The sequence below is a fragment of the Scyliorhinus torazame genome, chromosome 13 (genome assembly GCF_047496885.1).
Source record: "Scyliorhinus torazame isolate Kashiwa2021f chromosome 13, sScyTor2.1, whole genome shotgun sequence".
In the NCBI taxonomy this organism is placed as follows: domain Eukaryota; kingdom Metazoa; phylum Chordata; class Chondrichthyes; order Carcharhiniformes; family Scyliorhinidae; genus Scyliorhinus; species Scyliorhinus torazame.
In genome coordinates this window covers 118,647,338-118,671,583 of record NC_092719.1, presented here as the reverse complement: position 1 = coordinate 118,671,583, position 24,246 = coordinate 118,647,338, and the positions used below count along the sequence as shown (strand labels likewise).

Below are 24,246 nucleotides of genomic sequence, written 5' to 3'. Positions count from 1 at the left end.
TCTGCCTGCACCTTGGGTGTGACCACATTTACATAACTGTGATCTATGACGCTTTCCGCCACCTGCATGCTCCTAAGTGCATCCAATTGCTGCTCCAACCGAACCATGCAGTCTGTGAGGAGCTCCAGTTGGGTGCACTTTCTGCAGATGAAGCCATCCGGGACGCTGGAAGCCTCCCGGACCTGCCACATCTCACAGTCAGAGCACAGCACCCCTCTAACTGACATTGCGTCAATTAATTAAAATTAAAATTAAAATTTGTCTTTTTTTTAAAAATATTTTTTTTAAACTTTCAAAGTTACTGTCAACTATCTGTTTCCTAGCACTAGATTTCTAATAGAAATGCGATAGCTAACTATAGTACTCTCCGATCTCTGGCTTAGATATCCCTCTAAATTATAATTAAGTTATTATGTTTAATTAGTTACCAAATACTCAAATTTTTTTTAAATTTAGGGTAGAATCCCAACCAGCCACTCTGGCCACAGCTTTTCTGTGATGTCACTTCAGTTTCCCCCCGACACACACAATTTGAAAAAAGGTATAAAAGTAAAAATAAATAAAAATCACTTACTTACCTTCTTACCTTCTGAGTGTCTTAGATGTTCTCACGTTCTCTCGCTGACAGAGACTGCTCCTCCACCTCCGAACCTTGACCTGCACAATGCTAATAATATAATAATAATATAATATGGCACTTACCTTACACCAATGGGTCTTATTATTAGGTTAGAGGAGGAGGGCGGGTGGGAGACACTACACGTGTAGTGTCTCGGGTTTCCTCTCCACCAGAATTTATTGGTTGGGGGGGGTGGGGGGGGGGGGGACTTCCCAGAGGTCCGCGGGTCGAACTTCCGGTTCCCGCCTTATATAAAAACAAATAAAACAGAAAAGAACAGACAGGGGACCAGGTAAGGCTTTTTAAAGTCGCTACTCACCTCCCAGAGGGCCCCTGCGCACCGCTGCCGCCGAAATCCAAAGGGCTGCTCCTGTAAAGGTAAGTGGTTTTAAAGTAAGTACTCACCTCCCAGAAGGCCCCTGCGCACCGCTGCCGCCGAAATCCAAAGGGCTGCTCCTGTAAAGGTAAGTGGTTTTAAAGTAAGTACTCACCTCCCAGAAGGCCCCTGCGCACCGCTGCCGCCGAAATCCAAAGGGCTGCTCCTGTAAAGGTAAGTGGTTTTAAAGTCGCTACTCACCTCCCAGAGGGCCCCTGCGCACTGCTGCCGCCGAAATCCAAAGGGCTGCTCCTTTAATGTGACAGGTGGGCCTGCTTGGTCCCCACAATCTCACTTGCTTTGTTATTCAATGTTACATTTCTGATAATGACTCCAGCTGATGATTTAAGATCTCACTGCATAGTTCCTGAAGGAATCCCACACTCCCGCACAGTCTTTCTGTGGTGAAGGGTCCCTCTCACCGACAGCCAGGTGACATTTCCCGGTGGATCTTTACACACTGACACATTTCCTACACGACAGCAGTAACTACACTCCAGGATGTAATTCATTGGCTGTGAAGTATTTTGGAACACCTTGTGGAGGTGCAAGATGTTGTATGGATGTCAGCCTTGCGCCGCTTTCAGAGTCGATTCAGGATTTGGGATGTTCTGAATGGTGTCCTTGCCTGAGGCAATCAACCCCTGTACCTTGGATAAAGGTACCTTGGAGACCGTTTACACTTTGCTGACTAAGGGTTCCTGCATCAGTTTGCTGCGCTCCTGATCGCAATATAAAATTGCCGAGGGTGCTACGGTTACTGCTTGGCCTCTGATTCAGTGAGGTCCTGGCAATGAGCTTAAGTAGTGTGAGTCACCTTGGTTAGCTGAGTTCTGTATAAAAGACAGACAGAAAGCGCACTCAGTATGCTTTGCGCAGGTGAAGGAGACACATCCTGAGTGAGTGAGCCACATCCAGAGTGGGAATTGGAAATTGGTAATTTGGTGCAGAGTGGGAGACGGTGCTTTTTACGTACGTTTTGTTCTCTTTCTTCTGGCCTGTAACTGTTAATCTGCAGGGAGAGAACCAGAATTGTGTGTGGAGGAGGGATGGGGGGACACTAAGTGACATCAGAGTAAAGCTGTGACCTGATAGGCTGGTTGGGAATCTGTTACATTTGAAAAAAAAATTATATTGCAAAAAAATGTAATTGATTAACTAGATAGTGGAGTAACTAAACCTGAGGACAGAGATTGGTATTTAGCATTAATTTTACAGTAAAAATCATCTCTCGTCAGGGCCATATAGTTAGTTGTAACTGAATCTAACAATAATTCAAGAATTATTTTAAATTAATTCGTGCTTAAATGTCACTCAACGGTGTGCAGAGCTCCAACTGTGAGATGTGGCAGATCTGTGATGCTTCCAGCGTTCCGGTCGATTACATCTGCAGCAAGTGTAACCAATGGCAGCTCCTCGCAGACCGCGTGGTTCGGTTGGAGCAGCAATTGGATGCACTTGAAATGAATGAAAATCGCTTATTGTCACAAGTAGGCTTCAAATGAAGTTACTGTGAAAAGCGCTAGTCACCACATTCCGGCGCCTGTTCAGGGAGGCTGTTACGGGAATTGAACCGTGCTGCTGGCCTGCCTTGGTCTGCTTTCAAAGCCAGCGATTTAGCCCTGTGCTAAACAGCCCCAGCCACTTAAGAGCATGCAGGTTGCAGAAAGCATTATAGATAGGAGTTCTAGAGATGTGGTCACACCCAAGGTGCAGGCAGAGAGATGGGTGACCATCAGAAGCGGCAGGCAGTCAGTGCAGGAATCCCCTGTGGTTGTCCCCCTCTCGAACAGGTATACTGCTTTGGATACTGTTGGGGGGAATAGCCTATCAGGGGAAAACAACAGCAGCCAGAGAAGTGGCACCACCGCTGGCTCTGATGTTCAGCAGGGAGAGCCAAAGCGCAGAAGAGCAATAGTCATAGGGGACTCTGTAGTCATGGGCACAGATAGGCACTTCTGTGGACGTGAAAGAGACTCTAGGATGGTATGTTGCCTCCCTGGTGCCAGAGTTCAGGATGTCTCCGAAACGGGTAGCGGGCATCCTGAAGGGGGAGGGCAAACAGGCAGAGGTCATTGTACATATTGGTACTAATGACATAGGCAGGAAGGGGCATGAGGTCCTGCAGCAGGAGTTCAGGGAGCTAGGCAGAATGTTAAAAGACAGGACCTCAAGGGTTGTAATCTCGGGATTAAACTTCCTGTGCCATGTGCCAGTGAGGCTAGAAATCGGAAGATAGAGCAGCTAAACACGTGGCTAAACAGTTGGTGTAGGAGGGAGGGTTTCCATTATCTGAACCACTGGGAGCTCTTCCGGGGCAGGTGTGACCTGTATAAGAAGGATGGGTTGCATCTAAACTGGAGAGGCATAAATATCCTGGCCATGAGTTTGCTAGTGTCACATGGGAGAGTTGAACTAGTATGGCAGGTGGATGCCTACCGGAACAATAGGTCAGAAGGTGAAAAGATTGAGGGAGAACTAGGGAATAGGGCCAGTATGGCTCTGAGGAAGAGCAGACAGGGAGATGTTGCTGAAAACAGCGGGACTGGTGGCCTGAAATGCATATGTTTTAATGCAAGAAGTATAACGGGTAAGGCAGATGAACTTAGAGCTTGGAATAGTACTTGGAACAATGATGTTGTTGCCATTACAGAGACCTGGTTGAGGGAAGGACAGGATTGGCAGCAAAACATTCCGGGGTTTAGATGTTTCAGGCGGGATAGAGGGGGATGTAAAGGGGTGGTGGAGTTGCGCTACTGGTTAAGGAGAATATCACAGTTGTACTGCGGGAGGACACCTCAGAGGGCAGCGAGGCTATATGGGTAGAGGTCAGGAATAAGAAGGGTGCAGTCACAATGTTCGGGGTTTACTCCAGGCCCCCCAACAGCCAGCGGGAGATAGAGGAGCAGATAGGGAGACAGATTTTGGAAAGGAGTGAAAGCAACAGGATTGTTGTGATGGAAGACTTTAATTTCCCCAATATTGACTGGGACTCACTTAGTGCTAGGGGCTTGGATGGGGCGGAGTTTGTAAGGAGCATTCAGGAGAGCGTCATAAAACAAAATGTAGATAGTCCAACTAGGGAAGGGGCTATACTGGACCTGGTATTGGGAAATGAGCCTGGCCAGGTGGTAGACGTTTCAGTAGGGGAGCATTTCGGGAACAGTGACCACAATTCAGTCAGTTTTAAAGTGCTGGTGGACAAGGATAAGAGTGGTCCTGCAGCAGGAGTTCCTGAATACACTGAGGATCCAAAGATTGGGGAAGGCTAATTAGAACAATATTAGGCAGGAACTGAAGAATCTAGATTGGCGGCGGATGTTTGAGGGTAAATCAATATCTGACATGTGGGAGGCTTTCAAATGTCAGTTGAAAGGAATTCAGGACCGGCATGTTCCTGTGCGGAAAAAGGATAAATACAGCAAATTTCAGGAACCTTGGGTAACGAGAGATATTGTAGGCCTCGTCAAAAAGAGAAAGGAGGCATTTGTCAGGGCTAGAAGGCTGGGAACAGACGATGTCTGTGTGGAATATAAGGAAAGTAGGAAGGAACTTAAGCAAGGAGTCAGGAGGGCTAAAAGGGGTCATGAAAAGTCATTGGCAAATAGGGTTAAGGAAAATCCCAAGGCTTTTTACACGTACATAAAAAGCAAGAGGGTAACCAGGGAAAGGGTTGGCCCACTGAAGGACAGGCGAGGGAATCTATGTGTGGAGCCAGAGGAAATGAGCGAGGTACTAAATGAATACTTTGCCTCAGTATTCACCAAAGAGAAGGAATTGTTGAATGTTGAGTCTGGAGAAGGGTGTGTAGATAGCCTGGGTCACATTGAGATCCAAAAAGACGAAGTGTTGGGCGTCTTGAAAAATACTAAGGTGGATAAGTCCCCAGTGCCTGATGGGATCTACCCCAGAATAATGAAGGAGGATAGAGAGGAAATTGCTGAGGCCTTGACAGAAATCTTTGGATCCTCACTGTCTTCAGGTGATGTCCCGGAGGACTGGAGAATAGCCAATGTTGTTCCTTTGTTTAAGAAGGGTAGCAAGGATAATCCAGGGAACTACAGGCCGGTGAGCCTTACGTCAGTGGTCGGGAAATTACTGGAGAGAATTCTTCGAGACAGGATCTACTCCCATTTGGAAGCAAATGGATGTATTAGCAAGAGGCAGCATGGTTTTGTGAAGGGGAGGTCATGACTCACTAACTTGATAAGAGTTTTTTGAGGAGGTCACAAAGATGAATGATGCAGGTAGGGCAGTGGATGTTGTCTATATGGACTTCAGTAAGGCTTTTGACAAGGTCCCTCATGGCAGACTGGTACAAAAGGTGAAGTCACGCGGCATCAGGGGTGAGCTGGCAAGATGGATACAGAACTGGCTAGGTCATAGAAGGCAGAGAGTAGCAATGGAAGGGTGCTTTTCTGATTGGAGGGCTATGACTAGTGGTATTCCGCAGGGATCAATGCTGGGACCTTTGCTGTTCGTAGTATATATCAATGATTTGGAGGAAAATGTAACTGGTCTGATTAGTAAATTTGCAGACGACACAAAGGTTGGTGGAATTGCGGATAGCGATGAGGACTGTCAGAGGCTACAGCAGGATTTAAATCGTTTGGAGACTTGGGCGGAGAGATGGCAGATGGAGTTTAATCCGGACAAATGTGAGGTCATGCATTTTGGAAGGTCTAATACAGGTAGGGAATATACAGTGAATGGTAGAACCTTCAAGAGTATTGATAGTCTGAGAGATCTAGGTGTACAGGTCCACAGGTCACTGAAAGGGGCAACACAGGTGGAGAAGGTAGTCAAGAAGGCATACGGCATGCTTGCCTTCATTGGCCGGGGCATTGAGTATAAAAATTGGCAAGTCATGTTGCAGCTGTATAGAACCTTAGTTAGGCCACACTTGGAGTATAGTGTTCAATTCTGGTCGCCACACTACCAGAAGGATGTGGAGGCTTTAGAGAGGGTGCAGAAGAGATTTACCAGGATGTTGCCTGGTATGGAGGGCATTAGCTATGAGGAGAGATTGAATAAACTCGGTTTGTTCTCACTGGAACGACGGAGGTTGAGGGGCAACCTGATAGAGGTCTACAAAATTATGAGGGGCATCGACAGAGTGGATAGTCAGAGGCTTTTCCCCAGGGTAGCGGGGTCAATTACTAGGGGGCATAGGTTTAAGGTGCGAGGGGCAAGGTTTAGAGGAGATGTACAAGGCAGGTTTTTTATACAGAGGGTAGTGGGTGCCTGGAACTCGCTGCCGGAGGAGATGGTGGAAGCAGGGACAATAGTGACGTTTAAGTGACAAATACATGAATAGGTTGGGAATAGAGGGATACGGACCCTGGAAGTGTAGAAGATTTTCGTTTAGACGGGCAGCATGGTCGGCGCAGGCTTGGAGGGCTGAAATACCTGTTCCTGTGCTGTACTTTTCTTTGTTCTTTGAGCTGGGCCAGGCAGGCTAATTGCGAATTTCAACTCCGATACCTGAATTATCTTGCATAGGATGCCAACTAACCAAGCTTTAACTAAACATCAGAAGGACTGAAACCATGGTTTTTGTTACAGGCTGGGGATTTTTTCAGTTTGTTCCCATTCCACCACTTCCTTGGTTATCTGTGGAAACACATATATGGGGATTTGGTTACATTCCGGCCAAGCTGAGCTGATGGAGCAGAACTAGCTTCCTGGCCATGACTCATGCCCTTGGTTCCATTGCCGTCACCAAATATTTAATGAGCCTGAACCAAACAAACCCAGACATCCTGCTCCATTCAAGCCCACGTTCCCACACTCAATGTTTTGCCATAAATGGTAGTGGCTTCAGCTACTAGGATCCTACAGTCTGGAACTCTCTCTCTAAGACGTCAACCGCTCCACCTCTCTATCCCTCTTGAAAATCTCTTGGCTTCCCTAACTTCCCCCACTTGGTTCAGCACCTGTTCAGTTGTCCCTCATCCCTACAGATAGATTTACACACAGTTGACACTTTGTGCGAGTTTAGAAAGGTGAAAAGATCGTTATCCTGATGTGATCAACTGTTTCCCTCATTCCCACTGATGGCCTCGGTTTGAGGGAAAATTTGTTTTGAAACGGCGTCACCACACAACATGATTGTAAATAACAAAGGGGGGAAACAGCCTCGTCTTCCAGACAGGGAAATGTGTCACTCAATCACATACTGGCGACAGCACAGAAGGAGGCCATTGTACCCGTCAGTACTGGCCTTGTGAAGAACCACTCCTCCGCCTTGGCCCGTAGCCCTGCGTATTCTCCCTTTTCAGATAATCATCCAACTCCCTCTTGAACGCCTCGATCGAACCTGCCTCCCACACTTTCAGGCAGCGCATTCCAGGTCCCAACCACTCGCTGGAAAGGTTCCCCCTCACCTCGCCAATTATCTCAAATCTGTTGCCCTTTGACAGATTCCATTCATTCATTCTCGATCCATTTGCCAATGGGAACAGCTTCTCACTATCCGCTCTTCCCAGACCTCTCGTGATTTTGAACATCTCTGTCAAATCTCCTGTCAACCTTCTCTTCCCCAGGGAGGACAGTCGCGATCTCTCCAAAATAGCAATAATCCTCAATTAGGCCCAAGGAAGAAAGTTTCTGCACGTAACCCCGTTCCGTAAGGAACCTTAAAATTACTTGGGAGGGAGTGGGAGGTGGTGGCGGGGTGGGGGGTGCGATGGGGGTGGGGGGGGGGTGGGGAGGTGAGGGGAGCTGAGTTGACCCACTTCCCGTAATATGCAGAAGGTTCTAGATATTCCCATGGTGATTCTGGCTGTTCAATAGGATTTTTATTGTGAGGTGGCTCGGTGAGTTAATCGATATGAGATTCATGTAATGAGGGATTTCAGGGGTTGTGCTGGATGGTGAAAGGTGAATGATGGTACTGGTCTGGCGGACTGCAGTCAAATAGCCTCTCACACAGGTTTTGGGAGTTGAACGGCTGCACTATTGAAGCGAATGCGGTGAGAGGTGCCTCAGGTAGGAATTGTTATCCTGTTGTTCCCATTGTAAATCAATCAATCAAACAAAAACTCTGCAGAAGGACCCAAGCCTGCATTTGCTCTCCTCGCTGCCTTTTGCTCGTAATCAATACTTAGCTTCTTTAGCTCTCTAGGAATAAAATACTCACAATGGTGGTTCTCCGCTATTAGATTGCACACCGCAACTTCAGTACCTTCTGCTGTATTAACTCTTCCCCACTTTCTGCCCGTCTCATTCGCACAGCCTGAACCAACTTTGGAGCACTGACAGGGTGGCACGGTGGCACAGTGGTTAGCACTGCTGCCTCACAGTGCCAGGGACCCGGGTTCAAATCTGGCCTCGGGTGCCTATGTGGAGTTTGCACTTTCTCCTTGAGTCAGCATGGGTTTCCTCTGGGTGCTCCGGCTTCCACGCGCAGTTCAAAGAAGTGCAGGTTAAGTGGATTGACCATGCTAAATTGCCCGAGTGTCCAAAGATGTGCAGGTTAGGTGGGGTTATGGGGATAGGGCAGGGGAGTGGGCCTAGGTAGGGTGCTCTTTCGGAGACTCAATGGGTCGAATGGCCTCCTTCAGAACTGTAGAGGTTCTATGATTCTATGACTGTTCTTACCCAATGCAAGTGGCTGGCCTGCACTGGCCTGTGGGCCATTTAATCAGAGGGCAGTATTGTTCTCACACACTGGCTTTCAAGTGACTGAACTGTGGATGCAAAACAATCCTAACATTGCAGTCTGTGGGATCTTGCTGTGCACTAGTACACTCTCGCGTTTTTGCAACAGTGACTATGCCGCGCTTGCCTCACAGCTACGGACGGTGCCCTGCACTGTCGGGGGTACCGTCTTTTGGGCGCTCCTTTTAAAAGGGGATCCATCTATATGCCTGTACTGTCTGATGTGAAAGATCTCAAGGTGTTATTTGACAATAGGCAGGGGAGGCCTTGGCTAAGAGTCACCTCTCGATCAACACCACGTGCAACTGGTTAGTTGGCCAAGCTGCGTACTGGCCAGCAGATCTCTCTGCGGAGTAAGAGCGTTTGGACTTCACAGTTATTCATTGCGTATGATGTCCTTTGGCTTGATTGATTCATTCGATGTATTTTCTGTTCAGCAGCTATCAGCCGGAAGCCTGGGGATCCATTGATTATATCTGATATTAAAAAGGGGAGTGTAGCGCACAGGTAGGTACCTGTTCCTAATTTGATGCATGTACTTGATCAAGCAATGAGTGGTCCTGGCTGTGTAAAGCAATTTGTTAATGCTGAGGTTTCCCATAATGCTGGGGGTATTTGAGCAACTTTATTAAACATGTCCTGCTTCAACACAAGACAGTGACTCTCTCAATGTTCGGATCCCCGAATGTCCTTTAAGGGATGTTAACTTGTCGTCCTTACCCAATTGTGGCCTATATGTGACTCCAGTCTCACACCGGCATGATTAACTCTTCACCGCTCTCGGAAGCAAGCCACTTAATCATGTGAGACCACTACAGTATAGTTCAACAAGAAGGCCCAATCACAACCTTCTCGAGGCAGCTAGCGACAGGCAGTAAATGACAGCCTTGGCAAGGACTCTCACAACCTGAGTGTGACATTTTTTAAGAACTTCGTGCTACCCGTTGCGGAGGTTCAGCTTTGTAAGCTCAGTGCAGTCTCCCAACTCAACATGATCCTGTTGCCCCCGACCCCCTTCCCCCAACCCCCCTCTCTCCAAGCTCTCAGTGAGCTGAAGCTGAGCCAAGCACACTTCACTCTCACATCACATTTAGTCTTACCTCTGTACATCCTTTCTCAAATATGCTTCCTCGATAATCTCCCCTAACAACCCACATACTCACCGCCTGTCTACCCTCTCATCGCTGAAAGCTGAAAGGTCATTCTCACATTGCTGTTTGTGGGAGCTTGCTGTGCACACACTGCTGCATTTCCTGCATCAGAACAGTGACTGTACTTCGTTGGCTGAAATGTTCTTTGGGACTGAAGTTGGGAAAGCTGTCACACAAGTACACGTGTTTTCCTTACAAAATAAATTGGCCAGGAATTTACATATGTAAATTGGGGCTGCTACTGTTCCCCACATGCATACAACCCAGTGTGGTGGTGTCGGATTGTGATCCCAACACCAACACACTGGCTTCTGATGATGCGGCTTGGAGTGGGCAGGCGGGCTAGAGTAGGGAGTCTGCTTTTCCACCATCTAGAGTGAAGAAGGAAGGAATATAGGGGGTAAAGCTGTTGAGGGGTTCCCTATGCGCACTGGGAGCACTCGAACACCATTTCTTTCCTCCCCCAACCCCTTGCCTCCCTCCCACCCTCAAAATGACACTCTTCTTTGTGCCTCAGCCTGGGCCTCCAAAATTACCCTTCACCCCCTCGCCAACCTGCTTCCTCGAGAGCCCAATCCCTGCCTGGCCATAGATCCCAGACTTTGCTGAGTCTGGGGCCTTCAGGATTTATCGCTCTCCACTTCCTGGGCCTGCTTCCTGTGCCCATAGTGCACACTACTACTGGGACTGCTAGACAATCACATTGAAGCCCCACTCCCTGCTTGTTTATAGGCTGTTGGCAGAATGTTATCGTTGTGGGATGGCCACTTATAAACTTCACCACATTAATAAAGCCCATCATGAACCTTCTGTTCACCAGTGTAAACAATTCCCAGCTTTTTGACTACGTCCTCCAAGTTCAGATATCTGAACATCAGCACGGGGGAAAGAGGAGCTTCAACCTCATCTTCCTCACTTAATTACACTCGGCTGAAGATCTGACCTCAGAAAGGGTCTGCTCTGAGCTAGTGCACTTTTCCCACCCCATTGTAATAACCCTTGCAAGATCAGGGATACACTAATCGACCTCCCTGTGGGACTGGTGGAATACGAGCTTCCCCGCTAGTGGGCGGAGCGCCGCCCAGCTGGGGCGCGTTGCCGTGCTCCGTCGCGGCCATTTTATTTGACCTGAATAAACTTCCTTTTACTTGCCCCTTCTCGGTCCTCCTGGGTCTTCATACACATAATCAAGACACTTTGGTTTCTACAGGCGGTTGCCATGGTAACCTGGGCTTGACAGTACATTGACAGTGTGTTCACGTGCAAAATGTCGATTAATTGTTTGGATGATTGTGAACCGTTGTATTGTTTGCGGGTGACGGCGCCTGTGATACTGCTTGTTTCTCTGCCCCCCCCCCCCCGGCATTGAGGAACTGCGTTGAAGAGTCAAAGGCAGAACAACACTCAGATATAAAGAATGGGAGAGATGAGATAAGTTGAAAAAACAACGTTGTGTGGGTTTTGAATGCCTGTAGATTGTAAAGAAAGAAAGACTTGCTTTTATAAAAGCGCTTTCTGTGACCACCAGAGCTCTCAGACTGCTTTACAGCCAATTATTTTGTATTTTGTGAAGTGTAGCCATTGTTGTAATGCAGGAAAAGGGGCAACCAATATATGCACAGCAAGATCCCACACTCAACAATGTGATCATGATCAGATAATCTACCTCTCCGATGTTGATTGAGGGATCTCTACTCTTTGAAATTATGCTTGGGATCGTTTACATTCACCCAAGGAGACAGTTTGATTCTCAGTTTCATGTCTCACCTGTAAGATAGCATCACTCCCCGAAAGCATGGCACTCCCTCAGTACTCACTGAAGTGTCAGCTCAGATTTGTGTGCACAACCCCGTGAGTGACACTTGGAACCAGAGTCCTCCAACTGAGCTATGGTGACACTGTGAAGGAAAGCTTAGGGAGGGAGCTCCATCATTCGGAGGCCCTCTGACCATGGTCAGAGATGGTCAGGAGTCCTGTTTCCAACACATTGGAGATAAAAAGGAGAAGGGGGGGGATACAGAGTTCATTTTGCATGAAGCTGAGCGGGAGAATTGCAGCTCTACTCTGTACCAAGGGGCCTGGAAGATGTTCCGTTTAGATTGGCATTCTCAGCTGCTTTATTCCTTTCCCCTTTAGAACAGGGACTCTGGAGCCTGGAGATAAACTCTTAGCCATTGACAACATCCGACTAGAGAACTGTTCAATGGAGGATGCGGTCCAAATCTTGCAGCAATGCGATGAACTGGTCAAACTGAAGATTCGAAAGGATGAGGACAACTCAGGTATTGAGCGTGCAGGGAGGACAAGTGGCTTCAACCTTGATCAGCTTTCCATTCTCTTTGGGGTTTACTTTTTTAAAAGGTAGCTCCCCTGAGGGATGAGCTTACCTCTGTGCCAACGAAGTTAAGTGGTGTCCATCAGGTGCAGCAAAATACTTTCAGAATCAAATCCTGTTCAGTCAATTGTTACTAAGGTACAAAGGCTCTCAGGACAGGTACAGCACGGGGTGAGATACAGACCAAAGTTCCCTCCACACTGTCCCCATCAAAAACTCCAAGGACAGATACCGCACGGGATTAGATACAGAGCAAAGCTCCCTCTACATTGTCCCCACCAAACACACCCAGGACAGGTACGGCACAGGATTAGATACAGAGTAAAGCTCACTCTACACTGTCCCCATTAAAGACTCCCAGGACAGATGCAACATGGGGTTAGATACTGGACAAATCTCCCTCTACATTGTCTCCATCAAACACTCCCAGGACAGGTACAGCACGGGGTTAGATACAGAGTAAAGCTCCCTCTACACTGACCCCATCAAACACTCCCAGTTGTTACTACACCCTGGGCAAGTGCGCGGTCAATTCCAACCCCACCAATCCCAGAGTCACAACACAAGTGAATTAACCAATCATTCTTATAAAATTACCCGAAGTCTTTGGCCCTTGGCTGCCCAATAATTACAGTCACCAAGATTGTAAGTTTAAACACAATTACTGTTTATTTATAACGAGAACTATAATGAAATATGCAGCAGAGACAGTTGGTTAAAGATTAACTAGCACCGAACTCCCATTCTAACTTACTCTCCACCCTTTACACACATACGCAAGACAGATAAACACAGAGGGGTGGAAAGGGGTAAAATCGTGATTGAAAGGAAAAAGAGTCTGTTTCAGATGATGGTTATTAGCACATTTTCCACACAGCAAACGTGCAGGTTTATGTCTTTGGTTTGCAGGCTGTGATGGTCCTCTCTGTAGATTCATTCATTCAGGTTCTCTGTGATTTACAAATGCAGTACTCGCAACTTTCCTGGAGAGGCACCTTACTTCTCTTCAAACCTTGCTTTCTGTTTGTCGTTTGTATTCAGGCCTCTGTAGTTTCAGGGATACGGCCTCCACATGCTTTCTGGAGAGAGGGAGAGATAGCGTTCACAACAGCATTCTGGGGAGAGTTAGCTTGATCTTGCCTCCATGCTGCCAAAATCAAAATTGAAACCTTGGTACTCTGAAAAGCATACCAGTGGGATAAGATCCAATCACCACCTGTTACTGGGCAGAGCACAGCCTTTCAGGCCAATTCATTGGCCACCGGCGAAGGTCCAGTTTCAATCAGCAAGTGATCTCTCCTTAAACTTCTGGAATATTCTGCTTGACCGAAAGACACAGGCTATCTTCCTTAAAGAGATATGCCCATTAATCATCCATGGATCAAAATAAGAACGGCAAAATAAAAAAAGGGGAATAAACAGGAAGGACCCTTGCACAGGGCAGGTACAGCATGGGACTGGATACAGAATAAAGCTCTAGCTACACTGCCTCCATCAAACACTCCCAGGATAGGTACAGCACAGGATTAGATACAGAATAAATCTCCCTATGCACTGCCTCCATGAAACACTCCTAGGGCAGGTACAGCATGGAGTTAGATACAGAGTAAAGCTCCCTCTGCACCAACAATTGATTAACTATACCATGGCACAGTGGTTAGCACTGTTAACTCACAACGTCAGGGACCGGGTTAAATTCTGGTCTTAGGTGACTGTTTGTGTGGAGTTTGCATGTTCTCCCCGTGTCTGCGTGGGTTTCCTCTGGGTGCTCTGGTTTCCTCCTACAGTCCAAAGATGTGCAGTTTAGGTGGACTGGTCATGTTAAATTGCCTTTAGTGTCCAACGATGTGCAGGTTAAGTGGGGTTACGGGGATAGGACAGGGCGTGGGCCTATGTATGGTGCTCTTTCCGAGGGTCAGTGCAGATCCAATGTGCTGAATGATCTCCGTCTGCACTGTAGGAATTCTATGATCCTATGGATTCCACAATGAGTTCAGTTGATAACCTGGAGCTCAGAATCGAGCCGTACAATATTCATGTTGCAGGCTTTAAGTAAATATAACAAGTAAACTAACGTGAACTCCCACCGTAGATTCACATCCAGTGTTCTGTTTGATCCTGTGCATTGTGTGACAGGAACACTACTTAGATTTCCGGTGAAGTACAGCTTTGTGTGGTAAGTTCTCCTGTGGTTTAACCTTTGTCCACTAACAAGTGTTGTCCCGTTGTGTCTCATTATGGCCTAAATCCTCTGCCTTCGTCAGATGAACAGGAGAGTACTGGTGCCATAATATACACTGTGGAACTGAAGAGGTACGGTGGGCCGTTGGGAATCACCATCTCTGGGACTGAAGAACCATTCGATCCCATTGTCATCAGTGGGCTCACCAAGAAGGGCCTGGCTGAAAGGTAGGAAACTCATAGCAATGGTCTGCATGTGGCTCTTCAAATGGGGTGGGAATTAGAATATAGATCTGAGTACTCCTGAGTTCGTTATTAGATGTGCAGTGAATTTCATGGGAAGAGGCAGGAAAGCCATGTTTGGAACTGAGTCGCTTATCACACGTGGTGAGGACGTGCTTGCAGCGAGCACCAGAATATGATGGGACAGCCAGCTTGTACTTTCCCACTGGCTGGGTCTGCAAGGAAATGCCATTGAACGGTCCTGGGCGGAAGAAGATGGCAGACTCCACATGCATGAGCGTTTTTTTCCTGTTGGCATGTGCCCATCATTCTCTTCCTATGTCAGTGAGCTGCCGGGAGTTCCACTCCCTGAGAGCAGCCCCGAGCAGTCTCACCTTTGACTCGTCGCCCTCAGAGTGAAAGAGGTCGCTGTCAAGTTGAACTCTGGGGCCCCATACTGGGAACAATTTTCTCATTTTCTTGACTAAGTGTCAAACTAGGGAGGGAAAAGTTAGCTGCACTGTCAACTTTTCCCATCATAGCTTTTGAGACATAGCCAAAAATAAATCAAGGAGGCAGGCCGCATGACATCATGTTGGTGGGGCGGGCTCAACTTTGTCTCTTGACAGATGGTGCCCCATGACAAAAAAGATAAATATAGAATTGAGGAATCCCTCCCCACCATGGAACCATCCCCCCACCCCCGACCATCACAAGGAATCCCGCTCCCCCCCAACCATGGACATGGACCTCATCTCAACTCCCCTCCCCGTAATAGGGTTCCCATTGCCTAGTTACAGCACTGGCTGGTGGGCGGAGACAATCAAGCAGGAAAACCCCGTTGGCAAGAAAAGCATTTTTGGGTCTCCCGCTCAATTCTCCACCATTCCCACCCACCAAAACGGGGACAGAAAACCCATCTCCTCACTGTAAATAGGGACTACTACTCGGGGCTTAACTCTTAGATTCCACCGGGGTTAGGATCACTGTGCCACTGGACTTGCACTCCATCGCTCACCTGGGCCTTTTTTATGGTGGGGGTTGAAGGATTGACTGGGTGGTGGGTACTTGATTCAACTAATTAACCATCTATTAAGACCTGTCAACAAAGGCTGACTGGGATTTTCCAGTTTGCCTCCAGGTCCCCATGGGTGAAGGGGGACAGTTTAGCCCCTGAAGGCGGCACAGAGGCCTTCGCTGCCTGACCGGGTGCAACAAGGGCAGCATTGTGGATAGCACAATTGCTTCACAGCTCCAGGGTCCCAGGTTCGATTCCAGCTTGGGCCATTGTCTGTGCGGAGTCTGCACATCCTCCCGTGTGTGCGTGAGTTTCCTCCGGGTGCTCCGGTTTCCTCGCACAGTCCAAAGATATGCAGGTTAGGTGGATTGGCCATGATAAATTGCCCTTAGTGTCCCAAATTGCCCTTAGTGTCGGGTGGGGTTACTGGGTTATGGGGATAGGGTGGAGGTGTTGACCTTGGGTAGGGTGCTCTTTCCAAGAGCCGGTGCAGGCTCGATGGGCCGAATGGCCTCCTTCTGCACTGTAAATTCTATGATAATCTATGAAACAGCACCTGCCGGCCATCCTATAGAGGGACTCACATTTAGCCCAATGTTCAGAAGCCCACAGATAACATTTTATCCCTGATAATTGCTGAAAGAAGGTACGTGTGGTTGAAGTTTTTTGTCTTGCATTCATCTGAACAAGTCGCAAGAATTCCAAATGCGATGGGAACAAAAATTTATACTTCATGTGAAGAGAGTGCTGATTGGTTGGTCTCATGAAGTGTAAATTGTTGCTCCCTTTACATTTGGTATTTTCCGAATTGTTCTGATGCGTGCAAGACAAAAAGCTTTGACAACATGTCTTTTTTTTTAGCAATTTCTCCCCTGATTCTCAGATCAGATTTCATATTTTTACCTTTGAAAATATGCCCCCGACCGGCAGATTAATGTTCAAAAGTGGCAACCATGATTTCAGTGATTTATTGATGAGCAGGGGTTAGGGTGGATTGTGATCAGGAACCTGGATTGATGTTCCATTCCATTTTTAGGACCGGGGCCATTCACATAGGAGATAGGATATTAGCCATCAACACAGTGAGCCTTAAGGGAAAACCATTGAGTGAAGCCATCCACCTGCTCCAGATGGCTGGAGAGACGGTTACCCTGAAAATCAAGAAGCAAGCAGACCGTGAGTATTAATCGCGGGAGTGTTTGTGGTGGCGGGGGGGGCACAGAGGATACCAGGGCTTTGGGGGTTAATTTCTGAAGGCAGATTGGGTAATCTTGACTTGTACGGCCATCTCCCTGCAAAACAGGTATACCGCTTTGGATACTGTTGAGGGTGATGGCTCACCAGGGGAAGGCAGCAGCAGCCAGGTTCATGGCACCATGGCTGGCTCTGCTGCACAGCTGGGCAGGAAGAAGAATGGCAGGGCTATAGTGATAGGGGACTCAATCGTAAGGGGAATAGACAGGCGGTTCTGCGGACGCAATCGAGACTCCAGGATAGTATGTTGCCTCCCTGGTGCAAGGGTCAAGGATGTCTCAGAGCAGCTGCAGGATATTCTGGGGGTGGTGGGGGGAGGGGGGTGAACAGCCAGCTGCTGTGGTGCACATAGGCACCAACGATATAGGTAAAAAATGGGACGAGGGCCAACAAGCTGAATTCAGGGAGTTAGGAGTTAAACTAAAAAGTAGGACCTCAAAGGTAGTAATCTCAGGATTGCTACCAGTGCCACGAGCTAGTCAGAGTAGGAATGTCAGGATAGATAGGATGAATGCGTGGCTCGAGAGATGGTGCAAGAGGGAGGGATTCAAATTCCTGGGGCATTGGAACCAGTTCTGGGGGAGGTGGGACCGTACAAACCGCACGGTCTGCACCTGGGCAGGACTGGAAGCGATGTCCTAGGGGGGGTGTTTGCTGGAGCTGTGGGGAGGGTTTAAACTAATGTGGCAGGGGGATGGGAGCCAATGCAGGAAGTTGGAAGGTAGTAAAACAGGGACAGAAACAAAAAGCAGTAAGAGGGAAAGTGTAAGGCAGAGAAGCCATAGTCAAAAATCAAAAAGGGCAACAGTACAAGGCACAGTGACTGAGGGGAGCTCAGTGAATAGGAATACTAAAAGGAATATTAAGGGAAGTAAACACATTAATGGTAAGCGATGCGGCAGGTTGTTAAATGTAGATATGGGTTCAATGACAAGGAAAATTAGGAGAAAAGTTAAGAAGAAATATAACTTAGGAGGTTACTGATTGAGGTAAAAAAGCCAACATAACTGTACTTTACCTGAATGCTCGTAATATTCAGAATAAGGTAAATGATGTGATGGCGCAAACCATCGTGAATGACTATGATTTAGTGGCCATTACTGAAACATGGTTAAAGGATGGTCACGACTCGGAGTTAAATATCCGAGGGTATCAAACTATTCGGAAGGACAGAGTGGATGGTAAGGGAGGTGGTGTAGCTCTGTTATTTAAGGATGACATCCGGGCAATAGTAGGGGATGACATCGGTGCTATGGAGAATAAGGTTGAATCCATTTGGGTGGAAATCAGGAATAGTAAGGCGAAAAAGTCACTGATAGGAGCAGTCTATAGGCCACCAAATAGTAACATTATGGTGGGGCAGGCAATAAACAAAGAAATAACGGATGCATGTAGAAATGCTACAGCAGTTATCATGGGGGATTTTAATCTACATGTCGATTTGTTTAACCAGGTCAGTCAAGGCAGCCTTGAGGAGGAGTTTATAGAACGTATCCACAATAGTTTTCTAAAACAGTATGTAATGGAACCTGCGAGGGAACAAGCGGTCCTAGATATGGTCCTGTGTAATGAAACAGGATTGATTAATGATCTCATAGTTAGGGATCCTCTCAGAAGGAGCGATCACAATATGGTGGAATTTAAAATACAGATGGAGGGTGAGAAGGTAAAATCAAACACTAGTGTTTTGTGCTTAAACAAAGGAGATTACAATGGGATGAGAGAAGAACTAGCTAAGGTAGACTGGGAGCAAAGACTTTATGGTGAAACAGTTGAGGAACAGTGGAGAACATTCCAAGCGATTTTTCACAGTGATCAGCAAAGGTTTATACCAATAAAAAGGAATGACGGTAGAAAGAGGGAAAGTCGACCGTGGATATCTAAGGAAATAAGGGAGAGTATCAAATTGAAGGAAAAAGCATACAAAGTGGCAAAATTAGTGGGAGACTAGAGGACTGGGAAATCTTTAGGAGGCAACAGAAAGCTACTAAAAAAGCTATAAAGAAGAGTAAGATAGATTATGAGAGTAAACTTGCTCAGAATATAAAAACAGATAGTAAAAGTTTCCACAAATATATAAAACAAAAAAGAGTGGCTAAGGTAAATATTGGTCCTTTAGAGGATGAGAAGGGAGATTTAGTAATGGGAGATGAGGAAATGGCTGAGGAACTGAACAGGTTTTTGGGGTTGGTCTTCACAGTGGAAGACACAAATAACATGCCAGTGACTGATAGAAATGAGGCTATGACAGGTGAGGACCTTGAGAGGATTGTTATCACGAAGGAGGTAGTGATGGGCAAGCTAATGGGGCTAAAGGTAGACAAGTCTCCTGGCCCTGATGGAATGCATCCCAGAGTGCTAAAAGAGATGGCTAGGGAAATTGCAAATGCACTAGTGATAATTTACCAAAATTCACTAGACTCTGGGGTGGTCCCGGTGGATTGGAAATTAGCAAACGTGACACCACTGTTTAAAAAAGGAGGTTGGCAGAAAGCGGGTAATTTTAGGCCAGTGAGCTTAACTTCGGTAGTAGGGAAGATGTTGGAATCTATCATCAAGGAATAAATTCCGAGGCATCTGGATGGAAATTGTCCCATTGGGCAGACGCAGCATGGGTTCATAAAGGGCAGGTCGTGCCTAACTAATTTAGTGGAATTGTTTGAGGACATTACCAGTGCGGTAGATAACGGGGAGCCAATGGATGTGGTATATTTGGATTTCCAGAAAGCCTTTGATAAGGTGCCACACAAAAGGTTGCTGCATAAGATAAAGATGCATGGCATTAAAGGTAAAGTAGTAGCATGTATAGAGGATTGGTTAATTAATAGAAAGCAAAGAGTGGAGATTAATGGGTGTTTCTCTGGTTGGCAATCAGTAGCTAGTGGTGTCCCTCAGGGATCAGTGTTGGGCCCACAATTGTTCACAATTTACATAGATGATTTGGAGTTGGGGGACCAAGGGCAATGTGTCCAAGTTTGCAGACGACACTAAGATGAGTGGTAAAGCAAAAAGTGCAGAGGATACTGGAAGTCTGCAGAGGGATTTGGATAGGCTAAGTGAATGGGCTAGAGTCTGGCAGATGGAATACAATGTTGACAAATGTGAGGTTATCCATTTTGATAGGAATAACAGCAAAAGGGATTATTATTTAAATGATAAAATATTAAAATATGCTGCTGTGCAGAGAGACCTGGGTGTGCTAGTGCATGAGTCGCAAAAAGTTGGTTTACAAGTGCAACAGGTGATTAAGAAGGCGAATGGAATTTTGTCCTTCATTGCTAGAGGGATGGAGTTTAAGACTAGGGAGTTTATGCTGCAATTGTATAAGGTGTTAGTGAGGCCACACCTGGAGTATTGTGTTCAGTTTTGGTCTCCTTACTTGAGAAAGGACGTACTGGCACTGGAGGATGTGCAGAGGAGATTCACTAGGTTAATCCCAGAGCTGAAGGGGTTGGATTACGAGGAGAGGTTGAGTCGACTGGGACTGTACTCGTTGGAATTTAGAAGGATGAGGGGGGATCTTATAGAAACATATAAAATTATGAAGGGAATAGATAGGATAGATGCGGGCAGGTTGTTTCCACTGTCGGGTGAAAGCAGAACTAGGGGGCATAGCCTCAAAATAAGGGGAAGTAGATTTAGGACTGAGTTTAGGAGCAACTTCTTCACCCAAAGGGTTGTGAATCTATGGAATTCCTTGCCAAGTGAAGAGGTAGAGGCTCCTTCATTAAATGTTTTTAAGATAAAGATAGATAGTTTTTTGAAGAATAAAGGGATTAAGGGTTATAGTGTTCAGGCCGGAAAGTGGAGCTGAGTCCACAAAAGATCAGCCATGATCTCATTGAATGGCGGAGCAGGCTCGAGGGGCCAGATGGCCTACTCCTGCTCCTAGTTCTTATGTTTGTACTCTTCTTGAGTTTCATAGATTGAGGGGAAATCTAATCGAGGTGTTTAAAATGTTTAAAGGATTTGATAGGGTACATACAGGGAAAGAATTTCATCTAATTGTGGGGGGGTGGAGGTCAAGACAAGGGGGATATGATTTTAAAATTAGCGACAGGTCATGACAAAGACTTTGAACTGGCAAATGGGGGGGGGAAGGGAAGGCTAAAACTACAAGTAGTATAATGGTTAATGGGAACCAGAGCAGCAGGTTTGCATGTGAGGAGAAGATAGAGGTTAATATGATGAACGGGCAGGGCCAGTCTACGCGGGGATGCCGTGAGCGGCCGCTGACGCTCCCGCGCATGCGCCGCCCGGAAATGTCATTTCCGCGCCAGCTGGCGGGGCACCAAAGGCCTTTTCCGCCAGCTGGCGGGACGGAAATTCGTCCGGCGCTGACCTAGCCCCTTAAGGTTGGGGCTCGGCCCCCAAAGATGCGGAGAATTCCGCACCTTTGGGGCGGCGCGATGCCCGTCTGATTTGCGCCGTTTTGGGCGCCAGTCGGCGGACATCGCGCCGTTTCTGGAGAATTTCGCCCCTTGTACCTAAATGCATGCTGTATTTGGAATAAGATCAATGAGCTGACTGCACAAATCGAGACAAATGGGTATGAGGATTACTGGAACATAGTTGGAGGAGGACCAGGATTGGGAGTTAAATGTCCAAGGGTACTCAGTATTCCGAAAGGATAGACAGGATGAAACAGGAGGTGGAGTTGTTTTATTGGTTAAAGATGACATCAAGGCTGTATTAAGAAATGATATTGACACTAAGGGTCAAAATGTTGAATCGATCTGGGTGGAAATAAAGTCTAAGGGAAGAAAACTCCTTGGTAGGAGTGATTTACAGGCCTCTCCAAGCAATACTTCCAAATTGAGGCACAGTATAAACTAAGCAATAATGAGGTCTTGTGAGAAGGGCACAACAGTAATCATGGGTGATTTTAATGTGCGCATTGACTGGATGAATCAAATTGGCAAGAGTAGCCTCGAGGGAGATTTCATAGAGTGTGTGAGGGATTGTTTCTTAGAGCAATATGTTATGGAGCTAACCAGGGAGCAGTCTATTTTAGATTTAGTATTTTGTAATGAAGGAAGGTTGCTATCTAGTCTTGTCATTAAGAATCCTCTTGGAAGGAATGATCACAGCATGCTAGAATTTCGAATTCAGATTGAGCGAGAGAAGTCAGAGTGCCATTCTCGAGTTTTAATGTTGGGCAGAGGTAATTATACCGGCCTGAGGAAAGAGTTGGCCCAAGTAGACTGGGCACAAATAATTGAGAATAGGACAGTTGAGGAACAATGGCGGATGCTCAGGGAGATATTAAACACCTCTCAATTAAAGTATATTCCTGAGAAGAAGAGGAATTGTAAAAGGGAGAAAAACGTTCCATGGCTAAACAAGGAAGTCAAGAAAGACATAAAGGCAAAAACTGGGACATACCATATTGCAGAAGTTAGTGGTAAGTTGGAGGATTGGGAGAACTTTTAAGGTTCAGCAAAAGGCTACTAAAAATAAAATCTGAACAGCTAAGATGAACTAGGAAAGGAAACTAGCAGGAAACATAAACACTGGACTTGGACGGCCGAAGGACCTGTTCCTGTGTTGTATTGTTCTTTGATACCAAAAGCTTCTATAAATATATAAAGAGGAAGAGATTAGCTGAAGTAAATGTTGGCCCTATAGAGGACAATACTGGTGAGGTAATAAAAGGGAACACAGAGATGGCGGAGGCACTGAACCAATATGTTGCCTCTGCCTTCACGGTAGAAGATAATAACATTTTTCAAAAAAATGCATTTAATGCAGAGAAACTTGGTGCAATAACCATCACTGGGGAGATGGTATTGAATAAACTAATGGGATTAAAGGCAGATAAGTCTCCGGAAACTGATGACCTGCACCCTAGGGTATTAAGGGTGGTGGCAGCTGAGATAGCTGGGGTGCGGCGGGGGGGGGGGGGGGGGGGGGGTGGATGGCATGACTTACCTCCTCCTTTTACTATATTTCTAATGTTGTCAGTGATGTCAGGAGCTGTGTCAATTTTGACAAAAGTATCCCCTTCCCACAGTGGCTCTTGTGGAGTCAGTCTGCCATCTGTGGCTTATGCAGGGTTAGAGTATCAAGTCAAGGTCTCTTGGGCCTTATTATCCTGGGACTGAAAGGGGGGGAAACTCATCCAGAACCTGTCCCCTCTTGATTTCTATGCAATGGTCCCTGCTGAAAAGTAGGCATGCTTGCAGGCATCGGGATGGACTCGGCATACCGCCTTGTGCTGTCAAATGTCCTGTCAACATTCAGTGGCAAGTTAATAGAATTTACAGTGCAAAAGGAGGCCATTCGGCCCATTGAGTCTGCACTGGCCCGTGGAAAGAGCACCCTATTTAAGCTCATGCCTTCACCCTATCCCCGTAACCCAGTAACCCCACCTAACCTTTTTGGGCACTAAGGGCAATTTATTATGGCCAATGCACCTTCCTGCACATCTTTGGACTGTGGAAGGAAACCGGAGCACCTGGGGGAAACCCACTCAGACACGGGGAGAACGTGCAGACTCCGCACAGGCATTGACCCAAGCCGGGAATCGAACCTGGGACCCTGGAGCTGTGAAGCAACTGTGCTAACCACTGTGCTACCGTGCTGCCCTTTAAGCAGGATCCGTGGGTTGGTGGCACCTACGTGGAAGGAAGTGTGAAGAGAAAAATGTTGGGTGATTTCTCGCTGATCCGTTAAATAGCTTTGTACATCTACAGACAGTAACAGCCAAAAAACTGACTGTGTGGAGATTTAAGAAGATATATTGAAGATGGCTTTTCTGTTCACAGCCCATGGGCCCATTTGCAACTTTTTCCCCATCTTTCTAAATGAGTAAAAACATGGGGGGCAGGATCTTGCCCTTTTAATAAGAGCGAGCCTGGACATAAGAGCTAAATGGGGGTCACAACCCTACCCTGTGTGAAAAACCATCATACAGCATTGCTCTTCCCTGAATTGGCCAATTAGTAGCCAGAGGGAGGGTCCGGTGTCCAACTAAGGACAGCAAGTGGCCTCTTGCAGCTGGAGGGCCAATAGGAATCCCTCCAACTTGGAAGAAGCTGCAGAGTTCAGATAAGTGAGAGAGTGAGAGTGAAGACATCTCAAGATGGAGGCACCTCTCTCCCATTTCTTCAATTTTGAAATTTATAAATGCCCTCAGCAGCCAACCGATTATATATTGCTGGTATTAAGCTGACTGACTACGCAGGGAGCCCGTACTGCAACCTGTACCTAACATGTTCCTCACTCAGTCTCAGTCTAAAACCTTTAATATTGTCTGACATCGCTGATGCCACTGCAAAAAATATTCACGAAGCTGAACCAGGATCAAGCAGTGTGATTGGCAACCAATTAAAACGTTAACTTTGAAAATTCACTCCCCCCACCATCGACCAGTCATGTGTGCAGTGTGTACCATCTACAAGATGCAATGCATCAACTCACCCAGGC

General features: G+C 46.8%; 1 protein-coding gene across 4 annotated transcripts in view; it reads left to right on the top strand.

Moving 5' to 3' along the window:
• The window catches only part of grip2b (glutamate receptor interacting protein 2b), a 324,567-nt gene that overhangs the window by 235,898 nt on the left and 64,423 nt on the right, over nt 1-24,246 (top strand). For 3 of the 4 annotated variants that reach the window (XM_072472104.1, XM_072472105.1, XM_072472102.1), the window contains 4 exons: nt 9,095-9,164; nt 11,945-12,090; nt 14,408-14,552; nt 16,601-16,740. In XM_072472104.1, the coding sequence (XP_072328205.1) occupies nt 9,095-9,164; nt 11,945-12,090; nt 14,408-14,552; nt 16,601-16,740 (501 nt within the window). The remainder of the gene's footprint in view (nt 1-9,094; nt 9,165-11,944; nt 12,091-14,407; nt 14,553-16,600; nt 16,741-24,246) is intronic. The other variant, XM_072472103.1, reaches the window with a different exon arrangement.